At 40.2% G+C, this 26,532-nt stretch overlaps 1 protein-coding gene across 2 annotated transcripts; it reads left to right on the top strand.

Annotated features, from left to right (window-relative positions):
• Positions 1-3,084: 3,084 nt before the first annotated feature.
• On the top strand, positions 3,085-26,532 carry LOC118798362 (tumor necrosis factor ligand superfamily member 14). Of its 2 annotated transcripts, none has more exons than XM_036557797.1 (7): positions 3,085-3,315; positions 5,268-5,889; positions 15,347-15,382; positions 16,813-16,834; positions 16,979-17,056; positions 18,830-19,064; positions 25,560-26,532. In XM_036557797.1, exons 2-7 carry the CDS (start codon positions 5,686-5,688, stop codon positions 25,732-25,734), a joined length of 750 nt encoding a protein of 249 aa, XP_036413690.1. In that variant the 5' UTR covers positions 3,085-3,315; positions 5,268-5,685; the 3' UTR covers positions 25,735-26,532. The 2 variants fall into 2 exon arrangements, with proteins under 2 accessions (XP_036413690.1, XP_036413689.1); XM_036557796.1 differs by having other exon boundaries at positions 3,085-3,365.

Raw genomic sequence — 26,532 nt, 5'->3', positions numbered from 1 at the left:
ATATGTCATATGAACAGTTTTTAAAACTGGTTTGGTGGAATGGTCCATATATCAGTGGTGTTAAATGTGTGAAAGCAATAAACTATTGATGCCACACCATTAATGCTTTTTCTGAGTTTGACCCTTTGAGCCCTCTGTAGTTCCAGCCTGAAGTTCAGCTGCTGATGTAAGCTGTGACTCAGTCAGCACAATATCAACAATTATTATGCTCAGAACAGGAATGGCATTACTAATGGTGCACTGATTTGATGTGCTATTTAATACAGTATATGCAGTTCAATCAACTCTGTGACTGTGATCCACTCATTCAGATACAACTTCAAATGGCTCCGTTGCTAAAACTAATTACTGCCATGCTGTGAATTTGTCTCACTGAGGAACATTGAGTCTGAAGAATCATTGATGACAGTATGACAGATGACAGTGCTGACGACAGCCAAATCCACAATATCAGTAACGTTAACAATGGTGGACGCCTTCAATAGACTATTAAACAGACTTCATCAATATTCAAATACATGCAAACAAACAATAATACAGTGCTCACTGGACAAACATGGGCAAGCCAAGGAGTGAACCAACAAACGCACCAGCAGAGTGCAAAGCTCTAGTTATCATCGAAACAACACATAGAACAGACGTGTGAGAGTGAGAGGAACATATACAGTCATGGTTAAATTGAAACTCACAGGTTGTGCTGTTCTCAGTATCGGTGATGGAAATTGAACGCTGTGTTTACTGTATGGAAATCACATGATTTTCAAGCTCAGGTTTATATTATTGAATTACTGACAGTAATACACACATTCTGATGAAGCCTAGAAGCGAATTCTGTCAAGTCATATAGCTCCAGCAAAATCATCTGCTTTAAAATGGAAAAAAAAAAAAATCTATATTTGGGATCAAATTGGATCAAATTCGCAAATTTCGAGTCACTACACAAAAAATGTGATGAATCAAGATGAATTATTTTAATTGTTTATTTATTTAATTCTTTAACACTATTGTAACTTTACCCAAAGTTTCAGTAGTGACTGTTTCGGGGGTGACAGTTTCAGCTCATTTTGAGCTCAAAAACACAGCCAGCACATGACCAGCAAACCCAGCTTTGACACAGAAAATCATCATATTTTTCATTAAAACATAAAAACGTTACTTATCTGCTGGAAATATAATGATTCTTAATGTTCCACACTGATTCTCAGACTTTGGGACACATTGACTTCAAAACAATGGGATCTAACTGCTCACCATGTGGCCATGAGGGACAGGGATGCAGCCTCACTTCCTGCTCTAAAATGCAGGGTAGTGACACCACAAATTTACTACAAAATAAAAATGTGATATCAAGATAAATCAAGATGAATTATTTTCATTGTTTGAGATTGTTTGAGCCTAAATATACATGGATAGATAGACAGCTTCAGCTTGCTTATCTGGGCTTCAAATGAGAGGTCAGAGGTCAGGCCTGATTTGGGCAAGAATCCTTTTGTTTTCAGTATTCTCAAAAGTCTTCACCAACAACAGAGATCAAAGGCATCAGGATTTTCTCGTGTGCATTATTATCATCTAGATTTCAAGTCCATAGAGAACCACAAACAAAGACCAGAGCCTGAAGCATTGAGGTCTCTGTTTGTAGACACATCGTTACATTTGAAGATCTTCACGAGCTTCTTCACTCTGGTTCTTCTGAGTGCTAATCTGGGTCAAATTTCATTTGTTGTTAATAAATGATTGAAATAGGTAAAAGCTGTTCACCACTTTTACGTCTGAATCATCAGTGGTGAAGTTTGTGGTCTCTTCTGTTGTCGTAACCTTTGATTTCTTCGTGTTGAGCTGAAGTCCCATCTTTTCGCTCCGGGCTTTAACTGGGCCGTGGGCCGTTATAAGCGCCGTGTCTTATGCATTTCAACAGATATTGATGTTTCTTCCACAAATCTTGGATCCTGGATGATCTTCCTCCACCCCTATGGGTTCAGCATACAGGCTAAATAAATATGGGGATAGGGGGCAACCTTGTCTGACTCCTTTGCCGATGTGGAGCCTGTCTGTTTCTCCAGTTTCTGTCATGACTGTGGGTTGTTGATCAGTGCAGAGGTTCCTCATTAGACCAATGAGATGCTTCCCATTTTCATGGGAACATTCCATTCATCACATGGACACCACAACTGAAGGTTTCGTGCGTACATCAGGAATGAAGATATAAGTTATAAAGTGGCCAGTGAGTGTATATATGTATATAACGGTATATCTTTAAGTCTATACAGTACTGCACTGTAAAGTACTATTTGCTTAGGAACTAAACTCTGTTTAACTTTGTTTAAAACCATTTAGCTGGGTGATTTTTTTTTTTGCTGTAAATCACCAAATAACATTCAAATACATGCAAACAAACATTAATACAGTAAAAAGTAGGACTTTCTTGTTATGAAAAGTAGTTTGAAGAACACGAGTTTGGTTCTAGGTTTATCCTTGATGCCCCCAGAAATTGCATAGACTCCAGCAGCACTGCTGTGTCTGATCCACTCGCACCAGCACAACACACACTAACACAGCACCACCACCACGTCAGTGTTACTGCAGTGCTGAGAATGTCCCACCACCCAAATAGTACCTGCTCTGTGTTGGTCCTGTGGGGGTTCTGACCACTGAAAAACAGGGTAACAGAGTATGCAGAGAAACAGATGGACTACAGTCTGTAACTGTAGAACTACAAAGTGAAACTATGTGGTCAGTGGAGCTGATAAAATGGACAGTGAGTGTAGAAACAAGGATGTGTACGTAATGAAGTGACTGGTCTCCTGTCATAAATTTACACTTTGTACTTTTTTCAGGATAGTTTTGGTTTCTCAGTGTAGGAAAGTTTCTGATGCAATTTATGATTGAAATAGTCTCTGTTCTTTTCACAATTCGGTCACTCAGATAAGATCACTGAGCAGGCCTTGGTGAAGAGAGAGAGAGAGCGAGAGAGCGAGAGAGAGAGAGAGAGAGAGAGAGCGAGAGAGCGAGAGAGAGAGAGAGAGAGAGACAGAGAGACAGAGAGAGCGAAAGGCATTCAGTAAAAGAGAGAAACAGAAAAAGGGAAGTTTTGGGTGAAGATAACTGTAGTGAAATGTTGGAGGAGGGCGTGTCTGGCTGAAATAGTCCCTCTGACATCACAAACACATACAGTGACACACAATGAGGAAATGTCAGCAAGGGTGTGTGTGTGTTTGTGTGTGTGTGTGTGTGTGTGTGTGTGTGTGTGTGTGTGTGTGTGTGTATGAGAAAGAGAGAGAGAGAAGGACGTTCATAACTGCGTGGTTCAAGATGCCGGTATGGTCTCAGTGTTTTTGTCCATATTAGAGTTCAACTAGTCAGTGTTGGTAAGTCTGAATTGGTCAGTTTTGGTCAGTGTAAATGGGTCAGTTTTGTTTGTGTAAAACATGAGCAAAATTGGTCAGTTTTGCTGAGTGTAAAGCAGTTTAGGTGGTCAGTTTTGCTCAGTGTAAAGCAGTTTTAATAGGTCAGTTTTGCTCAGTGTAAAACAGTTTAGGTGGTCAGTTTTGCTCGGTGTAAAGCAGTTTTAATAGGTCAGTTTTGCTCAGTGTAAAGCAGTTTAATAGGTCAGTTTTGCTCAGTGTAAAGCAGTTTAGGTGGTCAGTTTTGCTAAGTGTAAAGCAGTTTTAATAGGTCAGTTTTGCTCAGTGTAAAACAGTTTAGGTGGTCAGTTTTGCTCGGTGTAAAGCAGTTTTAATAGGTCAGTTTTGCTCAGTGTAAAGCAGTTTAATAGGTCAGTTTTGCTCAGTGTAAAGCAGTTTAGGTGGTCAGTTTTGCTCAGTGTAAAGCAGTTTTAATAGGTCAGTTTTGCTCAGTGTAAAGCAGTTTTAATAGGTCAGTTTTGCTAAGTGTAAAGATGTTTTAATAGGTCAGTTTTGCTCAGTGTAAAGCAGTTTTAATAGGTTTTTGCTAAGTGTAAAGCAGTTTTAATAGGTCAGTTTTGCTCAGTGTAAAGCAGTTTTAATAGGTCAGTTTTGCTAAGTGTAAAGATGTTTTAATAGGTCAGTTTTGCTCAGTGTAAAGCAGTTTTAATAGGTTTTTGCTAAGTGTAAAGATGTTTTAATAGGTCAGTTTTGCTCAGTGTAAAGCAGTTTTAATAGGTCAGTTTTGCTAAGTGTAAAGCAGTTTTAATAGGTCAGTTTTGCTAAGTGTAAAGCAGTTTTAATAGGTCAGTTTTGCTCAGTGTAAAGCAGTTTTAATAGGTTTTTGCTAAGTGTAAAGATGTTTTAATAGGTCAGTTTTGCTCAGTGTAAAGCAGTTTGCATAGGTCAGTTTTGGTCAGTGTTTAATGTTCAGTTTTTCTAATTTTTGTATGCATAAAGCCAAATTAGTCAGTTTTGTTATGTGGAAAGCATGAACCAAACTCACTAGTTCACTAATTGTTTAGCAGTTGCTAAATTGGTCAATTTGGTCAGTGTAAAGCATGATTTAAATTGGTCAGTTTGCTAAGTGTAAAGCTGTTGCTAATTGTTCAATTTTTGTAACTGTAAAGCAATTTCTTAATTTTTCTGTTTTTCTCAGTAAAACAGGATTTAAACTGGACATATTTGCTTAATATAAAGCAGCTAGTTTGCTGGTTAGTTTGGCTAATTGTTAAGCAATACCTAAAGAGGTCAGTCTCATTAAGCAAGTGTTAAGCAGTTGCTAAACTGGTCAGTTTTGCTAAGTATTAAGCCAGAGCTGAACTGGGCTGGGTTTTCCAGCAGTATCTCAGCACAAAGGTCATTCTGAAATGATAGAACGACCATCACACCAAAAACTATGTCCAGCACTAGGAAACTGGGCCCTGGTCAGTTAGGCTAGTTAGATTTTGAGGACTAAATTTTCAAGGGTTTTTTTGAGAAGCAGCTGCTGAGTCATGATATGCCTCATTCATTTGCTTCAGAAATATCTTTCTTACACTTTTTCACTCAGACTTCTCTCAGTCATGCACCCACTCACCTTTTCAGTTCAGCAAAGCTTGAAAGGTGACTTGCTTCATCTGATCTGGAACAAGGACTCGCTTCTAATCACATAAAGTGAAGAGATACATCTTTCCAGCTGTTAGTGCATCACGTTTTTGTTGCTATATCTTTTTTTTTTTCAAAGGTTTTGCTTGAGATTTTGAAGATTTGAGACTCTGCTGATTCATGAAACCTCTCACCTCATTCATTTAAACGCGAAATCATTGTTTCGTTCTCTTCTCTGTGACTTTTCTCATTCTTTGACCTACTTGCTCTCGTTCACAGACATACGGAGCGCCTGAGGAGCTTCTACATTGAATCTGAGACTAATCTTCAGTCTTCGGGACGGACAGCAGTGCTGATTTTCAGCTGTTAGTGCATTGACTGCTACTCATTTTGCCTGTGCTGAGGACTCAAGGCTCTCTGGAGGAGATCTGCAGAGTTTTAATATTGCAGTTTTATGAATGGATGAAGTTGCAAAGTAGTTTTTCGTCACCTGATTTTTCGGCTTCTGCTGCTGTTTGTTTGCTTCCGTCATTTGTCTGGGTTTTTTTTCTGCCTGGACGTCTCTCACTGACTCACTGTTGTTTGACGGATGGACAGATTTCTAAAGATTTTCTTCATCTAATTTCGGACACGAGCTGATTGACCATAGAACTTTACAAAGACGACGGAGGGACTGTGAGCAGTACCAAACGAGTGCATGATGGAGGCGGGTCCAGCTGGCTGCCCGCAAGTGTTTGTGGTGGACAGTCAGGCTCCTGCAACCCTGCAGCCCAGTGAGGTCAGACATGCGTCAAACAAAAACAAGCCATATTTACTGTACCTGCTGGTGGGCCTTGCTCTGCTGGGGGTCGCCATAGAGGCCATTTTCATCTACGAGCTGTACCAACCGTCTGCAGCACAGGTCAGTGCACTGTTACGTTCAGGTGTGCATGATATAACTATATATATATATATATATATATATATATATATATATAGTTTAATACATTTTTCAGTTTTTGACTGTTTCCCTTTACTTAATGTGTTGATTTCATGATTAATGGACCAAAAGAAATGACACAAATTGGAGACTGGAGTTGGAAAAAAGTCTGGTTCCACTGATTTACATTAAAAGTAAAGTATATTTTTTTCTTTCTCCTGTAAAGTTATCATTTTGGAGAAGTATAAATAGTACTGTCCAAAAGTTTGAGACCTCCTTTATTTATTTAATTTCCAGTCAAAATAGCTATTAAGTACAAGTTATCCATATTTGTGGGAATATATTACATATATGATAATCCTCTTGCATAAGGAAGGAGAAAGTCAAAGGAAAATAACTGAAAACGAATGTTTATTCATACAGCACATTTCATACGCAAAGGCAAGTCAGTGTGCTTTACATAAGTAAAAGCGAAAGGAACATCAAAAGGAAAAATAAAGACATAAAATAAAAGATAGAAATAAAAAAAACAATTCAAATAAAGCATGAAGTACATAATGGAGAATAAAACATAAAATAGATTTAAAACAATGGACTTAAGTGATATTAAAATTAGCCTATTAAGGGTAAAGTGCAGTAAAAGTAATGTGAGTTAACAGCTAAATGCTGCTTCACCATGTTTAGTCTGGACGTTGGGTTTGACTAGCTGTCCTGAGTCCATGAGTCTAAAAGAAACCCAGGTTTATGTTCTGATAACATATCAGAGATGTTTTCTGGGCCTTTTGTAGCAGCATTTTCTATCTATACAGCTGCAGTAATGAGCTCTGCTCTCCTGGTCCTGGTTAAAGCTCTAGCACCAGCTTTCTGAATGAGCTGTAGCTGTTTAATGGTCTTTTTGGAAGATCTGGTTAAGAGAACATTACAGTAGTCCACACTGCTGGAGATTAAAGCAGGGATGAGCCTTGATTCTGGCTATATTTTAAGATGATATCAGTTCAAAAACTGATTAAAAGCTACAGAGAAAATGTTCCTCCTAACAACCACCTGGAAGAGCTGGTCAACCCCAAAACTGCCCCCATCAGATAAACAGCACTTAAAGCTTTCATCTCTGAGAGAGAGGAGAAAATCAAGCTGCTTCAGATCTGAAAACATCCACAGGTGTTTCTGTCCATCCTTCCACTGTGAGAAGACGACTCAGCGCTGTGGGTCTGAAAGGATGTGTAGCTGTCAAGAAGAACCTCACTGAGAAAAGGAGACGGACACATCAAACAAAGAAGCTGAACGATGGACTGACCACCCCAGAGTCCAGACCTCAACACCACTGAATGTGTTTGATTACTTCAGAAAATGATCAACCAGCTTCTAAGACTGAACTTTGGAGGTGTGTCTGCAGATTTCATCTATCAGAGAGTGGAGCTTGATTTTCTCCTCTCTCTCAAAGATGAAAGCTTTAAGTGCTGTTTATCTGATGGGATCTTCCAGGTGGTTGTTAGGGGTCTCATTTTCTCTGTAATCTTTAATCTTTTTTGATCTCCAGTTTTGGAAACTCCTGTTTTCAAAGATCTTCTATCATCTTAAAATATAAAGAGAATGAAGAGTTTTGTGTCCCAAAAAGATCTAGAGAAGCTCAACCTGCCTTTTTATTAATGAAATAAATGAAGGGTGGTTTCTGACTTACTGTATAAACACACACTGAAAAAAGATGGTTCTTCAAGGGTTCCTTATTAAAGTCAATGGCATTGCTAATACCATTAGTTGTATAGCGAGTGCTGTATAGAACCATTTCATGCTTACATCTTTCTTTGGTGAAATGATTCCTCAGACTGATGGAGAATGTGTTGTATATGGTTCTATATAGCACCATAAAGGGTTCTGCTATTTTTACGATGTTAAGCTTTTAACAGTAGAAGAACCCTTTTGGTGCTATATAGAACCATTTTCAAAAGGATTCTGCATAGAACCATATGCAACGCATTCTAAATATGAACTATTGCACCATGCAAAGAACACTTAAGCATGCCAATGCTTCTATATAGCACTCATGGTTCTGGTGCCTTTGAACCACCTTTTTTAAAGGCATATTTTACTGTAATACAGTATTTGCTTATATATCAACACTGTCCAACAAAATAAATAAATAAAAACAAACTAGTACACACTTAAAAAGATGGTTCTTCAAGGGTTCTTTAGTGAAGAAAATGGGTCTGTATAGAACCATGAGCACTCAAAGAACCCCTTGCATGATTAAAGGGTTTTATTGCAGCATGAAATGTTTTTTTTTCAGATTGATGGAGAATGTGCTGTAGATGGTTCTATAGAGAACCTTTTTTGAAAAGGGTTCTATACAGCACCAAAAAGGGCTCTGCTATTTTTATGTCAAGCTTTTAACAGTAGAAGAACCCTTTTGGTTCTATATAGAACCGTATACAACACATTCTCCAAACTATTGCACCATGCAAAGAACACTTAGGCATGCAAATGGTTTTATCTAGCACTCACTGTGCCTTTGAAGAACCACCTTTTTAACTGTATCACTGTCCAAAAAAATTCATAAATAAAAACAAACTTGTCTACCAAATAGTACACACTTAAAAAGAAGGTTCTCCAAGGGTTCTTTAGTAATGAAAGTTATTATATATAGAACCATGAGCACTCAAAGAACCATTTTCATGATGAAAATGTTCTTCAGATTGATAGAGAATGTGCTGTAGATGGCCTTATATAGAACCTTTTTGAAAAGGGTTCTATTGTAACAGGCCTGACATTTTTACAACAGAAGAACCTTTTTGGGTTCTATATAGAACCGTTTTCTTTGCTAAAAAAACCCTTGAAAAACCATCATTTTTAAGTGCGTAACTTTACAAGAGACAGCTAAAACGTTCTTAACCTTTAATGTAGACTTTTTTTCAGGTACCTCCAAAATGGTAACTTTACAGGAGAAGGAAGAAACGTACTTTACTTTTAATGTAAGTCAATGGAACCAGACGTCTTTCCAAGTCATTTTGGGCCGTTTCTTTTGGTCCATTCATCATGAAATTTACATACAATGTAAAGTCCAACAGGTATTTTCAAATTATGTCAAAAACTGAAAAATGATAAAAGTAGAGATAGAAGGTTTTGTTCTGACAGCAGCGAAATAATGTAGTATCAAACTGCTTTTTTGTGCACACTGTGATATTCAGGTATTCATCATGTATTAGGCTTTAACCGTTCCACCTCTTTGTGCGTGTGCATGTGTGCTCCAGCAGGCCCTTAATTAGGCCAGAGCTGAGCTGTGTGTAATATCAGGATTTATGAGTTTACCAGAAGACTCATCACAGTACCTCAGCTCTCAGTTCTCTAAATGCCACCTTTACTGTTAATTACACTCCAGCTTCCCTCCGGCACTGAGACATTTCTTCACAATGAGTCAGAGATTTTCTCTCTTTCACAATGTAACCCCCCACTCTGCAGCGCTTCCTTGCGCGTCCTTGCTGTCGTCGTTCAAGTGTTAAACGCTGCAGACGAGGCTGTGTGATGTGTGTATTTTTGAAGTGGAGGGTCGTACGTCTGTGGAAGGAGATTAAAAGAGTCCGTTGGCGTTCAGATGTCAACGGGGGAAGACCCGCGTGGTTTCTGTTATGAAATTTTGCCAGCCGAAAAGACCTCAAACCTCAGTAATATCACAAGTGCAATGCAAATAGCAAGGGTGAGCAAGTTTATGTGATTTTAATAGCAGTAATAGGCAGAGACTCGGGCTTATGAATGCAAATGACATGTTTTGTGGGTTTTCTAAGTGAAAATAAGTCAACACATCGACAGGGGACATGGTCAAATATGACACTTGACTAATTTTGGTGCATTTATTTGCTGAGTTTAACATGAAAAAGAATAAAACACAACATATGACATGCCATAACTTTTTGCACAGGCCACATTTTAGCTTTCATTTTTTCCCTCTTTGTCAAATTCAGCAAATTAGCAGTAATTGTGTATTAAAATGTGCAGAAGTGCGTCGCTGTAGAGGATGTGTTCACTTATCTACGCTCAGAAAATCAACTGCGTTTTACCAGGGGCGCCAAAACTTTTTCACAACCGCACGTTTACATCAGGTATGTGTATATATGCTTATGGTTACTCTGTTGCACCACCAATTTAAGACCTAATTTTTGGTTTTCATGATATCACAGTGCAGAAATGTAACACTGGCTCTAATTCATCACATTTGCCTGCAGTCAAATCTGATCTTATTCATCAGTTTCCTCTCCGGCGTATCTGCATAATCACACTCGTGTCTGGTTGGAGTGTGTAAATTTGAGCATAATGGTTAAACAACCTGAAAAAAAAGCCTGATTCGTGGTTAAATAGCCAGAAATATTATCAATATTGTCTATAACGCCAATAATAAGAAAACAGTAATACTAATAATTTGTGCACATGCCAATTCAGGACACCGTTAGAAATTAAGGTGCTGTTCAGGTACATTTTTCATTCGTCAAGGTACAAACAGTGTAAATGTTCCCTCAAAGCTCCAACAGTGGTTTTAAGGTCTGATTGTGAACCTTAAATAAGTTTTTCCAGGTGAAAAGTTCGTATTTGTACCTTTTCATAACCGAATGTTTTAAAACAGAACAGTAAAATAAAAGCCTGGAGACGAGACGGGGTGTGTGGAGTCAGTACAGCTTAGAACATATCATTTCAGTGGATTATGGTTCAGTTATGTTCCCTGACTAAAGGGACTAAGATGGAGCCTTGAGGATTCCACCCCAGTGACAAAGTGAGTAGAACAAAAATACTGCATGCTCCATTTAAAGACATATTACACTGTGTTTTGTTTTATACTACTGACTCCACCCACAAAATAACAATACAAAACACACCTAGTGTCATACATTGCAATAATACTGCATTTAAATATGTTATTTTACACGCCGCTCTACCGTCTTAATAAAACTAAGACTCATTCCATTCATTTCATATTTTATTCTTTTTCCAGTGGTTGTGATTTTAACCCTATAAAGTTTGGTCAGTAGGGGGAGCCGTGCACTCTCTGCTTGACCTCGAACTCCACCTACAAGCACACCTATTGGCTCACAAGCTGCTGAATGCTGTCAGTGTATTGGCTCCCTACTGAAACAAGCCTGAATTAGAGTGTAATGATATGTAAACGAGGTGCTGGTAGGCCGGCGCTTGATTTCACGCACTGAAGCTGATTGAGCTTTAATCTCCACTTGTTTCCACAAAGTTTCACGAATCAGACACAGAGTAGTTTGTCCATCAAACATACAGTCTTTTTACACAAAATAAGAGTCAATGTGCATCGTGGAGTAAAACGCATCACAGAGAATGGACGTCCTATTAATTATGCCGTCTATCGCAGTTGCATTATTTGAACACCGAAGTTTGCAAACAGCACCAGTCAATATGTTCTTTAGTAGTGATTTTTTTTTTCTTTATTCAGATTTTGTTCAGACCATTATGAGAATATCCAATCGTGACCCCAGCATTGAGAATCAAATTGAATCGTGAGCTGAGAGTGTTGTTTCACGCTTATTCGGACGGTTAGAGGTGTGATTAATATATATAATTGTGCATTTATGCCTCATAGCCGAAACTGTGACTGAAATGATGTTTGGGGTTATTCCATAAGAGTGTAATTGGAGTCAGTGTGAGACCACACAAACATAGTAGTACATAATTATGAGTGTGTAATGATTTGACTCAGTTGCAACAGTAAAAACAATATTTATAAATATTCATTGATTTGCAGTCGTATGCAAAAGTTGTATCTCCCTGGTTCCATGTTTTGTTGATGTGAAAAAAACCTACACTTTCTATCACACATTTTAAGGCACTATTACTATTATACTATTATTATTACTATTTTTTTTTTTGCTGAAATTAACATATACTGGGAAAAAAATAACATACAATGTTGCCTGTGCAAAAGTTATGGCACCCTTTGTATTTCATATTTTATCATGTTTTTCCCTGTAATGTTAAATAAATAAGCAAAAAAAAAAAACAAAAAACAAAAAACGTTGGCCTAAAGTTCCCCTTGAGATTTTTAGTAGGCTAACGTTAATCTAAACAGATTTCAATGGTTTTGTGGTCAGGTTAGCATGTTTAGTGTCTCAGTGTTTTTGCAAGGAAGCTGGCTTCACGTTTTGATTAGAAATCTGGTGCATACGTATAGTCACATGCTAAACACGTTATGTAATGGCATGCAGGTTATGGTTTTGGCTCTCAGTGCAACAAAATTAAAAAGTTGATCAATGACTTTATTAGTGTGAGGGATTCGTTTAGATTACAAACAGGATCTTCTGACTTCACTGGACGTTCTGTCCACAAGTCCATAAGAGTCGATAAAGTGATCAGTGAGTGTAGATACAGGGCAGGTGTACCGAAGGTTTAATAATAATAATAATAATTTCAATTCATTTAGCACCTTTCTCAAGCCCAGAGACGCTTTACAAAGAGATCAGCAAATACCAAAATACATAAACAACAATAAATAAAACAACACAGAAGCACACACAACTCCAGCTAGTGAGAGGGGGATTACAATGAATACAGTACAGAGTCACTTAGCTAGCCCAAACAGAGTCCGTAGCCATGGGGGAAAGTCTTACTCCACAACTACGGTGCATCACACAGGCGGCCGGCCCGGGAAGCCTTGAAATCTGAAAATGTCCTTAGCCACGAAGGGGTAGCATTATCCTGCAGCTGAACACCACCAGACCTGTCAGCCTCATAGATACAGTGCAGCGTCAGCCAAGTGGCCAGTCCAGGCAGCCATGTAGCTGTGACGGAGCGTCACTTAGGCAGCCGGCCCCAAGAGACTTTGTAGCCACGGTGTAGTGCCGCTCAGATAGCCGAACACTACCGGTCCAGGCAGCCCCACAGCTGCGGTGCAGCTATACAAGCAGTCAGCCCAGGCAGCCACATAGCTGTGAAGTGTTTTTGATCAGGTCCCCGGTCCAGGTAGCCTCGTAGCCACAATACAGCGCCACTCAAGCGGCCAGTCCAGGCCACATCATAGCTGTGATGTAGGATCACCCAAACAGCCCAAGAAGCCTCTGAGCCACAGTTGGAAAATCACTCTTGGCCGCTATCTCAAAGGATGTGATGCCAAACTCCTCAGCCAGCAGGGAAACAACAGAACATACACACAAACAATACAAAACGAAACATTTTTTAACATATTGAATTTAACATATTGAAAAGTATATAATAGAAAACAGGCCAAAACTTTTTCACAGGCCTTAATTTTTTAAATACACAGTGCATTAAAAAGTGCAGAAGTAGAACTAATTTTCACTTAGTAAACCAACAACACGTATCATTTGACCAAGGGTGCCCAAACTTTTGCACAAAGCTGTATAAGTGTACCAAATATCGCCTGCTTAGGAGTTTTAAGCAGTGAAGAACAGTTTTGTTTGCTAGTAAATAGTGAAATAAGTAGTAAGTGGGCAGTAAATAGTGAATTTTTGTGTGTTGGTCTGCTCTCCTCAAAGAAAACAGCTTTTTCTCCAAATAAACAGTGTTTATTAGATGTTTTGCTTGCTGAGTTTAAGGTTAAGACTGAATTGGAGCACAGCGGCATTTACACATCCAGACAGAAGAACATGGAAATACCCCACAGTCCTTGTGAAATAACCGAAGACCACCTGACTGCCCATCTCAGATTTGCGCAATACTTTCAGGAAACAACGTCATTGTGCCCAGTAGAGAGTTTGCAGAATTTCAGGCTTAAATCTTCATTCATTTCTGAGATTTAGAGGCTTTTAAAAGTAGCTGTGGTCTTAATTTTTACCTTCCAAAGAATGCAAAGAAAAAAGCTGCAAAAAAGTTGAACAGTTTAGGCCAAATGCAAAAAATTGTGCTTAATTACTCCTTTTTTTCATGCTTTCTGAAAAAACTGTGCATTAGAGGAAGCTTAGCCCTCTATATCTTCACACTTATTTACAATAAATCTTTCACATTTTGGTATTTAATGCTCATGTGACTGCACTCTTTTTCCCATTTGATATAATTATGAAAACAATAAAGGTCTTTGATTTATGAGCTGTTACAAAAACAAAATAATCACATCATGCTGACAAATGTGTAGCAAAATGTGCCATAAAGTATGCTTTAATCTAAAGAGCACATTGCATTTAGTAAATGTGCTGAATATGAAGTTGATTATTTTATGCCAAACATAAATATAGTAGTCTTATTTTACACAATATATTCAAAGGAATGTACACATTAGACTATGTTCTGTACGATCACATACTTGCATACTATACAGTTATGTATTTTTATCCTGTCATAAAATGGCAAACTCTCAAAAACATACTTCAAACCAAAGACCAATCTCTGTAAATGTCATGAATCTGGCATCAGTGGTTCAAAAGATATGACTGATCAAAATTTGCATCTTTTTCTGTCATTTTAAAGCCACGTTTTTAAGCCCAATTTTGAAATTTTTTGTTTATTGATTTTAAAAGTTTTACACTTATTCATACAATGACAAAACTGAGCACATAACACAGACTACAAATAGAAACATTTAGATATCATGAATGAATGTAAATAAACAAAAGGTTCTTTAAATATAAGCTTATGACCACTTTTATCTGAGAAAATAATGACGATACAATCCTAAAAGTGGCAGTATTTCCAGTATTTATGAAACAGATCAGAGACGGTCAGTCAGGAACGTTTTTTTTTAGAAATCTGGTCATTTGCAGTGGATTTACCCGCGTTTGTGTGGGTGTGTGTTTGCTGGGAAAACTGTACACTGGACTCAGCAGTTTCTCTTTCTTTGTGGTCTCTCTGACGTCTTTGCGTGAAGCTTCTGATGGACTTCCCCATTCTCACCTCACGGCCACCAGAGAGGTCAATGCTAACACATTGACAAACAAAACTCAGCCGTTTGTTCATTATTGCTACAGTTAGTATTATTTCATCGTTTTCATATATAAGTTCTTGTATCACATCCTGCACTGAATCACTGAGTGTGAGTGTATTGGGTCGTCCCAAGCTGGGTTTCCTCAACGTATTTCTATGCATATTTTGCCCTGTTGAATAAGAGTTGATGGGCATGTCCAATTTTAAATAGAACTGTCAAACTTTGCATAAAAGTTTATTATGATGGTAATAGGCACATGACTGATTTTTGCCCGGCAATAACTAGGAAACAACAGAAGGCAGCAGTGCTGTTGGCACATTTATGCACATTTATCTTGCACTGCCCTAAACTGGACTTTAACACCTCCTCCAACGATCTAACCAAAGCCAAGCTGTACAGTCATCCTTAGTGTCAGGTGTATGTATGAACAGATTACAGCGAGGAGCTGCGGCTTGGCGAGTGTGAACCGCTGCATCATCAGTTCTCCATTTGACTTTTATTGTGCATCGTCTCAGATGTGGTTTGGCTTTAAGGTTAATCGTTCTGTCTGTTTCCTTTCAGGCCTCCTCAGATACCAGCAGAACAGCCCAAAGAACCGTGAGTACCGCACAAACACAAGTGCTGTTCCTTTGTTAAAAATAATGACAGCAGTAAAAGTAAAAAAGATGGGTCTTCAATGGTTCGTTAGTGAATGGAATGGTTCTATTTGGAACTATGAGTTCTCTATAGAACCATTTCGTGCTGAAATAGATCTTTGCATGGTGAAAAGGTTCTTTGGATTGATGGAGAACGTGTTGTATATGGTTCTATATGGAATCTTGGTGAAAATGGTTCTATATAGCACCAAAAAGGGTTCTGCTAGTGTTTTGATGTCAAGCTTGTAACAATAGAAGAGCCCTTTTTGGTGCTACACAGAACCTTCTGCAGCGCGTTCTCCATCAATCTGAAGAAACTTTCACCGTGTAAAGAAACGAATCATGCAAATGGTTATTTGAGTGTTCATGGCTCTATATAGAGCCATTTTCTTTAGAGAAGCCTTGAAGAATCATCTTTTCGTTCTATGTAAAACACATTCTCCATCCATCCTAAGAACCATTTCACCATGCAAAGAACCATTTAATCATGCAAAGGGTTCTTTGAGTGTTCATGGTTCTACATAGAATCATTATCTTTAAAGAACCCTTGATGAACTGTCCTTTTTAAGTGTGTAGCAACAGAAGAACCCGTTTTAATGCTATATAGAACAATAAAAAAAGGTTCTATATAGAACCATAGCAACACATTGTCCATCGATCTGAAGAACAATTTCACTATGCAAACAACCCTTTAATCATGCAAAGGGTTCTTTGAGTGTTTATGGTTCCATTTGGAACTACTTTCTTTACTAAAGAATGCTTGAAGAACCATCCTTTTTTTAGTGTGTAGCAATAGAAGAACCTTTTTGGTGCTATATAGAGCCATTTTCAAAAAAGCTCTATGTTGAACCCTAGCAACACATTCTCCATCCATCTGAAGAACCACTTCACCATGCAAAGAACTATATACACTATATAAAACTCATGGTTCTAAACAAACCCTTGAAGAATCATCTTTTTAAGTGTGTGTCTTTATTAAGTAGACTTGAGTAGACAAAGTACAAAAGTAGCAGCTCGAAAAGCTACTTAAGTACTGAGTAACTGATAGAACTACAGTAGAACCATCCAGCATCTGTCAGCACAGGAACTGAAGTGTGTCCGATATGCGGCATTGTGTGGTCAACAGTAAAGCCGGACAGGAGCTGAACCAACACAACAGAATGAAATGAAACCCTGAAAACAGAATTAGGAGCTAAATGATAATGACGAAAATGAAACTGAGGAAAAAAAATAGATGAACTTACTAAGTGAAAGTCTTAATGTTCAGTAAATACTCCGGGAAACAAAAATGCATCAAAACGTTACTTGAGTACATGTAACTGAGTACCAACTTCTATATTTAAATATCTGTGTTTGTGTGTGATTTACTAATGTGTACTCGTTCGTTTTCAGGGAGAGAAAGCAGACTGGGACGGTAAGTACACCCCACACTCACTCACAACACACACAGTAGCATTCATGTCACTGTGTAGCTTTATGTGTGACAGGATCATAAACTGTGAAATGTTTCGAGAGTTTAAGTGTTAGTAAAGTTGACGATTGGTCATTGGTCATTCAGGAAGTTCAAATGAAATCCCTCCAATTCCGGAAAAGAAGGCCACAGAGCAAGAGGACAAACCAGCTGCATTTCTGCAAGGTAAGAATTAAAACACACACGCGAATATGCATAAATACACACTGTAGCACGGCCCGTGCAACTCTGGGCTCAGGAAGGACGCTGGAGGCAGGAATGATGGTTGCAGCAGCCATTTAAAACTTTGTTTTCATACCAAACATAAACTAAATCTCACCGAACCAAAGCTGGCCACTTTTCAGGGGCTTCGAAGCTAGACTTCTCAGTCCTTTTCAGTCCCAGCTCAGCCACCAGGGTCAAACGTATGGTGTAGTCTAGCGGCCTGGGCCTGGGCGGCGGAGTTCGGGACTCGCCTTCGTGCCTCTCGTGACTGTTGTCATCACCCCACCCCTGGTGGCTGACATCCTCCTCCCGCTGTCGCTCCCATGCCTCGGCGGTGGGATTTGGGCCCCACCTTCCCGCCACGGCTGTCATCGGGGTCCGAGAGACGGGTTCATGCCACGCAACACATACATACATGTTTGTCAATTATAAAAAGGTGCTTATTTTTCAAATTTCGAGGATTTACCTCCTTTCACAGTAGCCAGAAATGCAAATTTGAATATCTTTAATTAAATTAGGAATTTTAAAACTATTTCCTTGCATATTTTGAATTTGAACTGTTTTGATTATATTAATAAAACATCCGACGAGTCGATTTTGATTCCTCCAGTGGAAAGGCAACTAGGAGTCCTGTAGAAATGGCTTTTTATGTTTGTGGAGATCGTACAACTTCAGAATTCTAACTAACCACAAATGTGTCCTTTTTCATAGCTACTGTTGTGAGGTTGGACAGACTTTACTGAACTCTGGACCACACATTCCAATCAGCCTAATCAATTTAAGTTCAGATTTAATACGTAAGCTTCCAGTTTAACATGTGTGGTACCTTGTAACTTAACTTGGATCACAACGATATCGTTTATTGCCATGTGTAGTTCTAAAGGGGTGGCTGAGGGCCTTCCTGAAATCTAGTTGGCCACCCAAGAAGCCACCCCAAAAGTTTCTGCCACCTCTTTGTGTTCCACATCGCTGTGGGGCCTTAAAGAGGAGAGTTGTTTTGCTGTTGTCAGAACATCGCTTCACCCCACGCTCTCTATCAGCAATCAGGGAAACACTCCGACACCCCCCTGCGCTCAGTCGCACATAGAAACTTCACACCTCCCCACCCCTGCTCACACATTCACACTGCCACCCTACCAAAACTCCCTGCCACCCCGGTAAAGATTCTCTGCCGCCACTGTTTATCATGATAATTTTGCTAATGATGAACATTTCTCGAATTTCATATTATTGACCCAGCTTAGTCGCAACTAACTGAAACTAGGCAGGTTCGGGAAAACAAGCTAACGTTTGCCTAATTACCTAAATGTAGGTATTGTGATATAAACTGAGTCAGTTCTACAGTTTCTCATTAGGCTGAATGAATAACCGACTCTAAATGTAGGTATTGTGATATAAACTGAGTCAGTTCTACAGTTTCTCATTAGGCTGAATGAATAACCGACTCTAAATGTAGGTATTGTGATATAAACTGAGTCTGTTCTACAGTTTCTCATTAGGCTGAATGAATAACCGACTCTAAATGTAGGTATTGTGATATAAACTGAGTCTGTTCTACAGTTTCTCATTAGGCTGAATGAATAACCGACTCTAAATGTAGGTATTGTGATATAAACTGAGTCTGTTCTACAGTTTCTCATTAGGCTGAATGAATAACCGACTCTAAATGTAGGTATTGTGATATAAACCGAGTCTGTTCTACAGTTTCTCATTAGGTTGTGGTTCTTTGTGTAGGCCTGAATGGAGAGGTACGTGCGGATGGAGTGATGCAGTGGCAGAAGGATGGTTTGGCTCCGTTCATTCGTGGATTGGAATATAAAGAGGGCAGCCTGCACATCCAGAAACAAGGGTTCTACTACGTTTACTCTAAAGTCTACTTCTCCGAAACCTGCTCTCTGTTCAAACACCAGGTCAAACGGCGCTCACCACGATACAACAACGCCCCGACTGACCTCATGCAGAGCCTCAGGTACGCCCAGACACACACAAACATATACAGACACCATGAATACAAAAAGAAGATGCTTAACTGTGCAAGCAATCACCTACCTTTAAGACATCACAAGTTCGAACCCCAGCAGTGCCACAGCTATTAGCAGTTAGCTTTAGCGGTTAGCATTCTTCTCCAAACATGACATTACTGGCAGTTTGGAAAGATGAGGTAGCTCTTCATGTTCTTTGGAAGAAGCACATGCTTGCCTTCACCCTCCCAGATTAGCAGCATCATGTGATGGGGGAGTCCTAACTAATGGGTGGAACTGGCCACCACAAAGTTGAGAAAAAAAATGGACAACAGTAATAATGCTAATAAAAACATTGATGACGATTATGCTAGTGTTAATCAACCCCAATGCCCAAAAAGTTGGGACGCTGTGTAATTAATGTAAATACAACAGAATGCAATGATTTGCAAATCTCATAGACCCATATTTTATTCACAATGGAACATAGAACACATATCAGATGTTGAAAGTGAGACATTTGACCGTTTCATGAAAAACATTAACTCATTTAGAACTTGATGGCAGCAACGCTTCTCAAAACAGTTGGGACAGGGGCAACAAAAGGCTGGAAAAATAAGCGTACTAATAAAAAACAGCTGGAGGAGCAATTTGCAACCAACTCACATGACTGGCTATAAAAAGTGCATTTTAGAGAGGCAGAGTCTCTCAGAAGCAAAGATGGGCAGAGGTTCACCAATCTGAGAAAAACTGTGTCTAAAAATTGTGGAACAATTTCAGAAAAATGTTCCTCAACGTAAAATTATGAGGATTCCCACCATCTACAGTACATAATATCATCAAAAGATTCAGAGAACCTGGAGAAATTCCTGTACACAAGGGACCAGGTCGACGGTCAATATTGGATGCTTGTGGTCTTCGGGCCCTCAGGCGGCACTGCATTAAAAACAGGCATGATTCTGTACTGGAAATCACTACATGGGTTCAGGATCGCTTCCAGAAATCACTGTCTGTGGACACAGTTCGCTGTGCAATCCACAAATGCAAGTTAAAGCGGTATCATGCAAAGAAGAAATCATATGTCAACATGATCCAGAAACACCGCCGTCTTCTCTTATTTTTCATGAAGTGGTAAAATATCTCACTTTCATTATCTGATATGTGTTCTATGTTCTATTGCGAATAAAATATGGGTCTATGAGATTTGCAAATCATTGCATTCTGTTTTTATTTACAATTATTTACATTTTACACAGCGTCCCAACTTTTTTGGAATTGGGGTTGTAGATGATGAATGTAAAGAACCAAGCCAGTGTGAATAAATATGCCCAATCAGCAAGTTATTTAAGTAACCACTTTCTTACAAAATGACGCATAATGTAATGTAAGCAGTGATATGGTAATAGGGAAGTTAATACTTCTGCGTGCGTGCCTGCGGTTATGCTTTGTCAGGGGGATTTCTCCCATTGCCAGTCAAGTCTGTTCAATAGCAAGAGTGGTCAGAGGCATTCTTGTTGGACAATCCTTACCTTGAGTGTAAATTACACAGTGTACTGAGAAAATAATGTGAAATACCCTGTTCGCAATCTCCAAAAAACACTAATCTTTGGATGCTCATCTGTTGTTTCATTGCATTTTGTCATGAAGGGTTGTGTTGGGTTATGTTGGGCTCCTCTGCAGGTTGTAGTGAAGTGTGCGCTGGGTTTGTGTTGGGCTTCTCTGCAGGTTGTAGTGAAGTGTGTGTTGGGTTTGTATTGGGTTAATCTGCAGGTTGTAGTGAAGTGTGTGTTGGGTTTGTGTTGGGCTCCTCTGCAGGTTGTAGTGAAGTGTGTGCTGGGTTTGTGTTGGGCTCCTCTGCAGGTTGTAGTGAAGTGTGTGTTGGGCTCCTCTGCAGGTTGTAGTGAAGTGTGTGTTGGGTTCCTCTGCAGGTTGTAGTGAGGTGTGTGTTGGGTTCCTCTGCAGGTTGTAGTGAGGTGTGTGCTGGGTGTGTGTTGGGTTCCTCTGCAGGTTGTAGTGAAATGTGCGCTGGGTTTATGTTGGGTCCCTTTGCAGGTTGTAGTGAAGTGTGTGCTGGGTTCCTCTGCAGGTTGTAGTGAAGTGTGTGTTGGGTTTGTTCTGGGTTCCTCTGCAGGTTGTAGTGAAATGTGTGTTGGGTTTATGTTGGGTTCCTCTGCAGATTGTAGTGAGGTGTGTGTTGGGTTTGTTCTGGGTTCCTCTGCAGGTTGTAGTGAAATGTGCGCTGGGTTTATGTTGGGTCCCTTTGCAGGTTGTAGTGAAGTGTGTGCTGGGTTCCTCTGCAGGTTGTAGTGAAGTGTGTGCTGGGTTCCTCTGGAGGTTGTAGTGAAGTGTGTGTTGGGTTTTGTGTTGGGTTCCTCTGCAGGTTGTAGTGAAATGTGCGCTGGGTTTATGTTGGGTTCCTCTGCAGGTTCTAGTGAGGTGTGTGTTGGGTTCCTCTGCAGGTTGTAGTGAAATGTGGGCTGGGTTTATGTTGGGTCCCTTTGCAGGTTGTAGTGAAGTGTGTGCTGGGTTTATGTTGGGCTCCTCTGCAGGTTGTAGTGAAGTGTGTGTTGGGTTCCTCTGCAGGTTGTAGTGAAGTGTGTGCTGGGTTTGTGTTGGGCTCCTCTGCAGGTTGTAGTGAAGTGTGTGTTGGGTTTGTGTTGGGTTCCTCTGCAGGTTGTAGTGAAATGTGAGCTGGGTTTATGTGGGGTTCCTCTGCAGGTTGTACTGAAGTGTGTGCTGGGTTTATGTTGGGTTCCTCTGCAAGTTGTAGTGAAGTGTGTGCTGGGTTCCTCTGCAGGTTGTAGTGAAGTGTGTGTTGGGTTTGTGTTGGGTCCCTTTGCAGGTTGTAGTGAAGTGTGTGCTGGGTTTGTGTTGGGTTCCTCTGCAGGTTGTAGTGAAGTGTGTGCTGGGTTTGTGTTGGGTTCCTCTGCAGGTTGTAGTGAAATGTGTGCTGGGTTTATGATGGGTTCCTCTGCAGGTTGTAGTGAAGTGTGTGCTGGGTTCCTCTGCAGGTTGTAGTGAAGTGTGTGCTGGGTTCCTCTGCAGGTTGTAGTGAGGTGTGTGTTGGGTTCCTCTGCAGGTTGTAGTGAAATGTGCGCCGGGTTTATGTTGCGTTCCTCTACAGGTTGTAGTGAAGTGTGTGCTGGGTTTGTGTTGGGCTCTTCTGCAGGTTGTAGTGAAGTGTGTGTTGGGCTCCTCTGCAGGTTGTAGTGAAGTGTGTGTTGGGTTTGTGTTGGGTCCCTCTGCAGGTTGTAGTGAAGTGTGTGCTGCGTTTGTGTTGGGCTCCTCTGCAGGTTGTAGTGAAATGTGTGTTGGGTTTGTGTTGGGTTCCTCTGCAGGTTGTAGTGAAATGTGCGCTGGGTTTATGTTGGGCTCCTCTGCAGGTTGTAGTGAAGTGTGTGCTGGGTTCCTCTGCAGATTGTAGTGAAGTGTGTGTTGGGTTTGTGTTGGGTTCCTCTGCAGGTTGTAGTGAAATGTGTGCTGGGTTTATGTTGGGTTCCTCTGCAGGTTGTAGTGAAGTGTGTGTTGGGTTTGTGTTGGGTTCCTCTGCAGGTTGTAATGAAATGTGCGCTGGGTTTGTGTTGGGCTCCTCTGCAAGTTGTAGTGAAGTGTGTGTTGGGTTCCTCTGCAGGTTGTAGTGAGGTGTGTGTTGGGTTCCTCTGCAGGTTGTAGTGAAGTGTGCGCTGGGTTTATGTTGGGTTCCTCTGCAGGTTGTAGTGAAGTGTGTGTTGGGTTTGTGTTGGGTTCCTCTGCAGGTTGTAGTGAAGTGTGTGCTGGGTTTGTGTTGGGTTCCTCTGCAGGTTGTAGTGAAGTGTGCGCTGGGTTTATGTTGGGTTCCTCTGCAGGTTGTAGTGAAGTGTGTGTTGGGTTCCTCTGCAGGTTGTAGTGAGGTGTGTGTTGGGTTCCTCTGCAGGTTGTAGTGAAATGTGTGCTGGGTTTGTGTTGGGTTCCTCTGCAGGTTGTAGTGAAGTGTGCGTTGGGTTTATGTTGGGTTCCTCTGCAGGTTGTAGTGAAGTGTGTGTTGGGTTCTTCTGCAGGTTGTAGTGAGGTGTATGTTGGGTTCCTCTGCAGATTGCATTGAAATGTGTGCTGGGTTTGTATTTGGCTCCTCTGCAGGTTGTAGTGAGGTGTGTGTTGGGCTTATGTTGATGTTGAGTTGTGTCTGTGTTGGTTATGTGTTGGGTTTGTGTTGATGTTGAGTTGTGTCTGTGTTGGTTATGTGTTGGGTTTGTGTTGATGTTGAGTTGTGTCTGTGTTGGTTATGTGTTAGGTTGTTGGTTGGTGATGTGTTGGATTTGTGTTAGTTATGAATTGTGTCTGTGTTGGTGATGAGTTGTGTCCATGTTGGTAATGAGTTGTCTCTGTGTTGGTGATGAGTTTGTGTTGGCGTTATGTCTGTGTTGGTAATGTGTTGTGTCTGTGTTGGCGTTGTGTCTGTGTTGGTAATGAGTTGTCTCTGTGTTGGTGATGAGTTTTGTGTTGGCGTTATGTCTGTGTTGGTAATGAGTTTGTGTTGGCGTTATGTCTGTGTTGGTAATGAGTTGTGTCTGTGTTGGTGATGAGTTTTTGTTGGCGTTATGTCTGTGTTGGTGATGAGTTTGTGTTGGCGTTATGTCTGTGTTGGTAATGAGTTGTGTGGGTGTGTCTGTGTTGGTGATGAGTTGTGTCTGTGTTGGTGTTGTGTCTGTGTTGGTGATGAGTTGTGTCTGTGTCGGCATTGTGTCTGTTGGTATTGAGTTGTGTCTGTGTTGGTGATGCATTGTGTCTGTGTTGGCGTTGTGTCTGTGTTGGTGATGAGTTTGTGTTGGCGTTATGTCTGTGTTGGTAATGAGTTGTGTCTGTGTTGGTGTTGTGTCTGTGTTGGTGATGAGTTGTGTCTGTGTTGGTGATGAGTTGTGTCTGTGTTGGCGTTGTTTCTGTGTTGGTAATGAGTATGTGTTGGCGTTATGTCTGTGTTGGTAATGAGTTGTGTCTGTGTTGGCGTTGTGTCTGTGTTGGTAATGAGTTGTGTCTGTGTTGGCGTTGTGTCTGTGTTGGTGATGAGTTTGTGTTGGCGTTATGTCTGTGTTGGTAATGAGTTGTGTCTGTGTTGGTGTTGTGTCTGTGTTGGTGATGAGTTTTGTCTGTGTTGGTGATGAGTTGTGTCTGTGTTGGCATTGTGTCTGTTGGTATTGAGTTGTGTCTGTGTTGGTGATGCATTGTGTCTGTTTTGTGTCTGCGTTGTGTCTGTTTTGTGCCTGCGTTAGTAATGAGTTGTGTCTGTGTTGGTGATGAATTGTGTCTGTGTTGGCGTTGTGTCTGTTTTCTTAATGCGCTGTGTCTGTGCTGATGATGTGTTGGGTTTGTGTTGGTAATGTGTTGTCTCTGTGTTGGTAATGAGTTGTCTGTGCTGGTGATGTGTTGTGTCTGTGTTGGTAATGAGTTGTCTCTGTGTTGGTAATGAGTTGTCTGTGCTGGTGATGTGTTGTGTCTGTGTTGGTAATGAGTTGTCTCTGTGTTGGTAATGAGTTGGTCATTTGTTGGTTATGTGTTGGTGGGTTTTAATTTTTAAAAATGTATTTATTTAACCGGAAAGTCTCTTGAGATTAAAATCTCTTTTTTGAGGTGACCTGGCCAAGATAGCACACCAGTTCCAGGTACAGGAATTATAAAATCAAGTGTAACAAAACATACATGAGACAACTGAAATAGAACATGTTCATAACAGACAAAGAACAACAGATACATAATACAAAACACAAAATTCAGCTTAGGAATAGCACTTTTCAGTAATGCATTTTTTATCAAAGCTTTAAACTCACTCAGGGTGATTAGGGTCATTAGGCTGTAGTATGTTCTGAAGGTTATTGCATGACCAAGGCACAAAATAGGAAAAAAGCTTTTCTTTTTTTTCTTTCAGCTGAACAGCTTGACTCAGAGAAGCGGCAATTGAGTACACTATTCTATCATCTGTGTCCCTTGCAATGTTGGTTATAAAAATAGAAAATAATACAGGGGCTAAAATTGAACCTTGGGGGACTCCCTTGGAGATCTTCAAGAAACTTGACTTGTGACCATCTGTATATACACACGAGGTTCTATCTGCTAGGTAATGTTGATATCTGTGTTAATGATGTTTTGGCTATGTTTTGGGCTTGTGTTCGTCATGTATTGTGTCTGTGATGATGTTTTGACCATGTTATGGGTTTGTGTTGGTCATGTACTGGGTCTGGGTTGGTGCTTTGTTGATCATGTTTTGGTCATGTGTTGGGTCTGGGTTGGTGCTGTGTTGGTCATGTTTTGGTCATTTGTTGGGTTTGGTTTGATGCTGTGTTGGTCATGTTCTGGTCATTTGTTGGTACTGTGTTGGTCATGTTTTGGTCATTTGTTGGGTTTGGGTTGGTGCTGTTTTGGTCATATTTTGGTCATGTGCTGGGTTTTGATTGGTGCTGTGTTTTTATGTTTTGGTCTTATGTTAATTCAGTGTTGATCATGTGTTGGCTCTGCGTTGGTTCTCTCTGCAGGTACAGCTGTGTGGGCTCTCAGAGGCAGGAGCAGAACCGTGCGGATGTGGGGAACAGCTTCCTGGGTGGAGTCTTCCTGCTTTACAGTGGGGACAGTGTGTACGTGCAGGTCAATGACAGTAGAGTGGTACGATCTGGAGTCTACGATAACTTCTTTGGTGTCTTCATGATCTAGATACACACACAAATGTATACACACATGCAGACACAAATTCAGTCTCTCTCCTCATGTTCTCAAGTTGTCTTGCATCGTATAATTGTCAAGTCTTATATTTGTATTAAGGTGTGTAAATGACTTTACAGTGTTGTTTTTATTAAATACAATATTATGATGTTAAATTTCCAATCAGTAATTGCTGAAGCAGCAGCCCAGCAACTCCGGGATTAGGCTGACTTTACCAAGTGCACAGAAAGAAGTGCCCAAAAGAAAAGGCAATGTTAATATTGTATATTTTTGGAGTACTACAAAAATATCAAAAAGAGGCCTGGCTTGCAAGTTACATTAATTACTGATTGGGTATTTCCACTCACTGGTCACTTTGTTAAATACACCTATCTTGTATCTACATTTGCTGTCCATTTAATCAGGTCCACTTACCATATAGGTGCACGTTGTAGTACATCTGTTTAGCCCCCCCTTTACATTCATCACCAACAGGACCAACACTTACCAGATATGATTTATTTATTTAATAGTATTATTATCAGCAAAGATTTAAGGGAGGAAATACTCGAGAAACCACGTTGAGGGAAGTACAGTCTCGAAGAGACTTCGGTAGGGAATTCCACAGCTCAGTGCTACAGCACTAAAAGATCTCCCACTCATTGAGGAACTGTGAGTAGACTCCTTCCAGAGGAACAGAGTGTAATTCTATGCCTTCTATGTCCTTTTTTCCATCTTGGCTGTAAATGTGTCTCAGTGTGTGCTGATGTCCTAGTATAGGCAAAAAAATATAATATAAACAAAAAGGCT

Source organism: Colossoma macropomum, unplaced genomic scaffold, assembly GCF_904425465.1.
Source record: "Colossoma macropomum unplaced genomic scaffold, Colossoma_macropomum, whole genome shotgun sequence".
Taxonomy (NCBI): domain Eukaryota; kingdom Metazoa; phylum Chordata; class Actinopteri; order Characiformes; family Serrasalmidae; genus Colossoma; species Colossoma macropomum.
Note: the sequence above shows the minus strand (reverse complement) of the source record. Positions and strands in the feature narration are given on the sequence as shown.

What these genes read in the sequence shown, in the direction of transcription:
- LOC118798362 (XM_036557797.1), top strand. Translation starts at nt 5,686, where the DNA reads ATGATGGAGGCGGGTCCAGCTGGCTGCCCGCAAGTGTTTGTGGTGGAC. An exon ending in ACCAACCGTCTGCAGCACAG is followed by an intron (nt 5,890 to 15,346) that starts GTCAGTGCACTG and finishes GTTTCCTTTCAG; the next exon opens with GCCTCCTCAGATACCAGCAG. An exon ending in AGAGAAAGCAGACTGGGACG is followed by an intron (nt 16,835 to 16,978) that starts GTAAGTACACCC and finishes TTGGTCATTCAG; the next exon opens with GAAGTTCAAATGAAATCCCT.